This window comes from Papaver somniferum, chromosome 11 (assembly GCF_003573695.1).
Source record: "Papaver somniferum cultivar HN1 chromosome 11, ASM357369v1, whole genome shotgun sequence".
Taxonomy (NCBI): Eukaryota; Viridiplantae; Streptophyta; class Magnoliopsida; order Ranunculales; family Papaveraceae; genus Papaver; species Papaver somniferum.
In genome coordinates, this window is record NC_039368.1 from 2729459 (window position 1) to 2735642 (window position 6184).

The following is a 6184-nucleotide window of genomic DNA, read 5'->3' on the forward strand; positions in this document are numbered from 1 at the left end:
GGTAGACGCTGAGAAAATAAACACCCTAATACAAACTGGGAACCAGTACTAATAAAAGGGTTTCAAGAGATTTACAAAAGAAAACTCAACAGGTCAAAGGTGGTACGAGAGATGCCTGATGAGTACCAAGAAAACATGTACGGCGAAAAACAAGTTAATAAAATGATCATGTCAGCCAACCTGCAGAATGTAGGGAGCTAACTATGATTCATTTGCAGTTCTGCACAATATCCATAAATCATTCAAATTATCCATTGGAACCTACAATTCTTTTGCAACGTAATACACGAAGAGTGAAGTCTTTTGGATAATGAAGGAACTGAATTTATAGACTATTTACTGAAATACATAGTACAATTAAAAAACATTCAACAATTTCTGCAATGTGAGCAGGTGAAAGTTCTCATCTATAGGAAGAACTACATTTGCTGTCAGCTCGCGACTTACAAAATTTATGGTCGGTCTAGAATTTGGAGATATAGATGTACATGCCAAAGCAAAGGTAACTGTTAACACCAATTCATCTGCAATTAGTCCAGTTGGGAGACTAAGGCGCTTGTCTAATGCATCCACTAGAAACAGATCATGTCCTTCAGATTGTAGCTGCAAAAGGAATTCCCCAGGGTGTTGCCCGAATAAGACTTCTAATGCAACAACTCCAAAACTGTATACGTCGCTTTTCTCTGTCACCTTCATTGTAGATGCAAGCTCTGAAAACATAACAGAGGAATTAATTCAACAAAACAACTTAACATCAATTACCTTAGAACATTATTATCAGGTTAGCTAAAGCTTGGTCTTCACTTCTACCGTTTCATATATGTCACTCCATTAGAATCTGTAACTCTTATATTTCTCAAAGCACAATCTCGACTCTGTATGACTGCAGACACCTTTTTATTCGACTAAAATTACTCTACTGGCAGGGATATATTCAGACAAAGAAAGGGTTTAAGACTTTATGCGGAATTTGTCTTGAACAAGTAAGCATTAAAGAAAGTTATTTAGATAAATGGGTGCGAGTTTGGAGAAGAATAAAGTACCTGGAGCCATGTATCCATAGGAGCCAACGGGTACTGTCCAATTAGACTCTTCTGGTTTTAGTAACCTTGCTGTCCCAAAGTCTGAGACCTTAGCTTCATATTCCGGGTCTAGTAAAATGTTATTTCCAGTTATGTCTCGGTGCACAATAGGCAGGGTGCAGTCATGGTGCAAGTAAGACAAGGCCTGCGCCACACCTTTGATAATTTTTAACCTCATTGACCAGTTCAACATCTTTGCCTCTTTCTCATTGTACATCACGTTTGCCAAACTACCTCTTTCAACATATTCATATACCAAGAACATGTTACCCTTCGTCCCAGAGAAACCATACAACTTCACAATGTTTCGATGTCGTATGTCTGTCAGCGCATGTACTTCAGACTGAAGACTCTTGTAGCGCGTAGCCTCTGAGGATGCATATTCACTGGATGATGACGATGTATCATGAAGGCGCTTTACAGCAAAAATTATGCCATTATGAAGTGTTGCTTTGTAAACACTTCCTTGTCCACCTTTTCCAATGCAGTATTTCTCATCGAATTTCCCTGTTGCCTTTACAATATCCCTGAACACTACGTCTCCGTTGTAGTTCCATACTGAGAATGAGCTGTCACCACCTGAATCTAAGTTTTCCTCATCGGAGTCATCTTTGTGATTACGGCAGTAGCAGAAAACTCCGAACAGAATCAGAAGAAGAACTAATGATACGGCAACTGGAACCACCACTGCAACTATCACTCTCCACTTATTGCTTTTGCCACGGTTATTGGATGATGGTGTACCACTACAAGGGCTCAAACCCTTCAACTCGTTGCTGCACAGACCTTGATTACCTCCTAGCGCTTTGATAGGATCTTTTTCGAATGCATTCACATCCGGAACTTGACCCTTGAGTTCGTTATTTGAAAGATCAATAGATGTAAGACTTAGCATACCCTGTAGAGAAGAGGGTATTGAACCAGATAGCTTGTTGTTGGACAGGTTCAAGCTCTCCAAATTTTTTAAATTCCCAAGCTGTGGTGATATTTCTCCGCTGAGCTCGTTTTGACTGAGATCAAGATCTGACTGCAAAGCTCCCAAATTCCCAACCTGGTATGGAATTGATCCATTTAACTTGTTGTCATTTAGTTTCAATGATATTAGGCCTTGACAGTCTCCAATTTCTCCAGGTATAGGCCCACTGAGGTTGTTTACAGATAAATCCAAATTACGCAGACGTGCTAATTTTCCAACCTCAACTGGTATCTTACCTGAGAACTGATTCTTGCTCAAATTCAGATTAAATACAACTGAATCTGAAGAAAACATATCCACCGGAATCTGACCCGACAATGTATTCGAAGAAAGGCTGATATCTTGCAGAGATTTTAAGCTTGCGAGAGCTGGTGGGATTTCACCTGATATCATGTTCTCCGATATTCTGAAGTACGAAAGCTGCACGCATGCTCCCCAGTTCGGTGACAATTCACCTGACAACCGATTTCTACTCAAGTCGATAAACTCCAGAGTTGGGTAAACACCAAATGCATCTGTGATGTCTCCTTCAAGAAGGTTGTCTTCGAGCCGAACTCTGGATAAATTTGTGCAGTTTCTGAAGCTTTCAGGAATTGGTCCGTCTAGATTATTTTTGTTGGATGCCAAGTATACGAGATTCCCTCCTATGCAAATGTTGGAAGGAAGTTTTCCGGTAAAATTGTTGTAAGAGAAGCTTGCATTCGTTAAAGAAGATGGACCAAACTCTTCCGGTAAACTACCTGTAAAGCTGTTATTTGCGAGATAAATGAGTTCCAAGTTCTGCAGCTGAGTTATTGATGAAGGTATTAAGGAAAGTATTACCACTTTCCTTAATACAACTCTCCTTGCAGTGTGTTTATGCTCACGTCAAAATATTTCAAACTTCCCAAGTTACCTATTTCTTCAGGAAGCACTCCACTGAGCTGGTTGCCGTACAACGTCATGCGTTCAAGCATAGTTAAGTTTCCTATGCTTGATGGAACTGAGCCATTAATAAAATTTTCAGATAAATCGAGCTCTATCAGATCTGACAAGTTTCCAATCTCTGAAGGTATGGGACCTGATAATTTGTTCTTGAACATGTATAGAAAATTGAGGTTTTTTAACAAACCGATTTCACCGGGAATAGTTCCTGTGAAAAAGTTATCTTGAAGTTGAAGTGAAACTAGTTGAGTCCAATTAGACAGAAAATATGGATTAAACTCACCAGATAATTGATTACTTGAAATTCCAAAGTCGGTGAGTTGGATTAGAGAAGCCATCGAAAGCGGCAAAGTACCTTGAAGATTCGTTGATGCTAATCCCAGGAATGTAAGATTGGTGCATAAGCCAAGCTTGTCTGGAATGCTGGAATTCAAGTTCACGTATGCAAGGTTTAGTGTTTGAAGCATCTTAAGGCTTCCTATAGAAGATGGAAATGGCCCTTCTAATGGATTTTCATTCAATTCAAGAATTCTGAGGTTGGCTAATAGACCAATCTCCGATGGTATTGACCCATTTAGCTGATTCCTACTCAGCCTCAGGTCATGAAGTTGGGAAAGGTTTCCGATTTCTGCTGGAAGTCTTCCTTCGCACATATTACCAGACATATTAAGGAACTGAATATTCTTCAAAGTCTTGATGAACTGAGATGGAAATGGACCTCCTATATCCGGATTATCTGAAATATCAACATAAACTAGATTTGGGCTTCTGAAGATAAAAGGTGGGACTTCTGATGCCAAAGAATTGTAATTGAGATCAAGACGAGTCAATGAAGCCATGCCCTTAGACCGAGTTGGGTCTGGATTTGACAAGTAATTTCCAGATAAATCAAGATTTTGTACCTTCTGAAGACTGCAAACTTGATACGGAATCGGTCCAGTAAGAGTATTGTTGGCTAGCCGAAGAAAACGAAGCTCTCTGAGATTCCCAATTTCCGATGGCACTGATCCTGTAAAGTTGTTACTTCCCAGATTAAGATAAGAAAGTTTCCGAAGAAGCCCGATACGAGTCGGGATATCACCAACCAGATTATTAAGATCAAGATTGAGAGAGGCGAGATTTTGAAACGCTGAGAAGTTGAATTGCTCGAGTGTTCCATCCACTCCTGACGTGTTAAGATTTATCTCAACAACACTGTTTGAACTGCCGCCGCATTTAATATCAGACCACTTGCAAGGATTGTTGGTGCTGCTTCCATTGGTAAGAGACCATGAGGTAAGAGAATGCGAATTTAAACTGTCTTTCCATTTTACTAGAGCTTCGGCTTCTTCAGTTTGAGCTGAAATTTTGAGAAGAAGACAAGAAAACATCAAAAGAATAGTTACAATTTGTATTGATTTAGTAGTAGCCATGGTTGTCTCTCACTTGCAACCAACTAGGTGAAAATGGGAACACATTGATTCATCTCTCGAAACCAGGAAGAAGAAGAAATAAGATAGATGTTGAATACCAGATGAATGAATAGTTATGTTGAAATACAACTTAAAAGTCTTTATTAAACCACCACTCCTAGTTAGCAATTCGACGAATAATTCGTGAATTATTTCGAACTGGTCGTACACGAACAATTCGTCCGAACAAATGCAATTCCGACTCCAATACGTGCGATTTCGTTACCTTCCCGAACAATGCGCGACTTTTACGTCCCGAACGAAGAGTCGGCGAACTAAATCGGCCCATAATGCTCCTATGAAACACTGACCCAATTGTTATTGGGTTTTTTGAATAGCATATTGCAGGGCCCAATTAACCTTCCCTTTTTGTTTTTGGCAAAAACTCTTGGAGGGAGTCGAACTGACATATTACTTCCCTTGAAGGCTCTGTTCCACTGAGCCAATGACTCTTTTGTGCTAACGTTACATTTATTTTGGATATGAAGATGATTTGTAGACACGCATCACATTTTCTCCACCATACTTGAACTTTTCTTCCTATTAATACATGTCGATTTTTGTGTACCGAACTCATATATCTAAAACGAATTATACACGTACGTATGCCGTTCCGTATTACTGCCGTATCACGAACCGTTGACCGGACTCTTGACCGAATTCGACTTTCATAAATTCGTATAATTCCCGTATGTATCCCGTTCCGTACGTCTCCCGTACCCCGAATTACTAACTAGGCCACCACTTGCAGCTGGAGATAGGACCCAAAGTCAAAATCTACCAGCTGGTTTCAATTAAACCATATAAATAATAAACAAATTCTTCATAGTTGCGTTGGGCCTGCCTAGAGGGCGGGCCCAGTTTTAACTGTACAGAAAGAAAAAAACAAAAAACAGAAAAGAATTGAAACATATTTTGAGGCATACTCAAAGTTCGGCTGATAATCTATGTTTTTACCTAGATTCGGTTGATAATCTATGTTTTTGTTTAAGTTCGGCTGATAATTTCTCAGCCGAACTTAGACAGATGCATGTCTCAAAACAGGTTTCAAAGAATTGGGCAGAACTCCATGAAATTGACATTCATGCAAGGTAGTGTGAAACCAACTACATGTAATCTCCTAATTAAAAGTGGGAAACAAATCCTTTTGTTTTTTAATACTAACAGGAATTCCAAGTTTGACTATGCCTATTAACTTCTAGCAAGTTGGAGCCCTTGACTCTCCTTGAGAATGCCACAAAATTCAACTTTTAACAGGAAAAAAAAAAGTCAAAGTGGATTAAATAACTAAACAGACAAATCATTTGATGAAAAATCTTTTAGGAAATCCACTTTGATTTTTAAATGAACATATGAATCCACAATCCACATCCAGTGTGTCATTGAAATTGTAGTGCTAAAATAAATTAGTTTCAAATTATAAGATTCTAAAGTCTATGATCGGTCGTTGTCAACATCTGCAAATGTAGCATATCAGATTAAATGAAAATATTTTTTTTTTTTTTTTTTTTGAAGCAATGAAAATATCCTAAATTACCTTGTTCCACCAGAGATAAGATTCTATAAACAACAAACTAGCACCCTTAAAATTCACCATATTTACGTGATGAAATTTGTCCACAACGAATATCAAACTAGAGTTAAATATCAAGAAAATCACAGTATGAAATACCTAAGAATAAGAGTCCAAATTTGTGCAACCCCCATAAGCCAGGGTGCAACGTTCCCGCCAATGTTATTGGACCAAAAAT

At 38.7% G+C, this 6184-nt stretch overlaps 1 protein-coding gene across 1 annotated transcript; it reads right to left on the minus strand.

Moving 5' to 3' along the window:
* Positions 1-357: 357 nt before the first annotated feature.
* On the minus strand, positions 358-4695 carry LOC113323927 (probable leucine-rich repeat receptor-like protein kinase At1g35710). Its single transcript, XM_026572273.1, has 3 exons — positions 2894-4695; positions 1044-2861; positions 358-710 (listed from the first exon to the last, which is right to left on the minus strand). Exons 1-3 carry the CDS (start codon positions 4392-4394, stop codon positions 358-360), a joined length of 3672 nt encoding a protein of 1223 aa, XP_026428058.1. The 5' UTR covers positions 4395-4695.
* Between the last annotated feature and the right edge of the window lie 1489 nt (positions 4696-6184).

What these genes read in the sequence shown, in the direction of transcription:
- LOC113323927 (XM_026572273.1), bottom strand. Translation starts at nt 4,394, where the DNA reads ATGGCTACTACTAAATCAATACAAATTGTAACTATTCTTTTGATGTTT. An exon ending in CACACTGCAAGGAGAGTTGT is followed by an intron (nt 2,862 to 2,893) that starts ATTAAGGAAAGT and finishes TTTCCTTAATAC; the next exon opens with CTTCATCAATAACTCAGCTG. An exon ending in CTATGGATACATGGCTCCAG is followed by an intron (nt 711 to 1,043) that starts GTACTTTATTCT and finishes TTATGTTTTCAG; the next exon opens with AGCTTGCATCTACAATGAAG.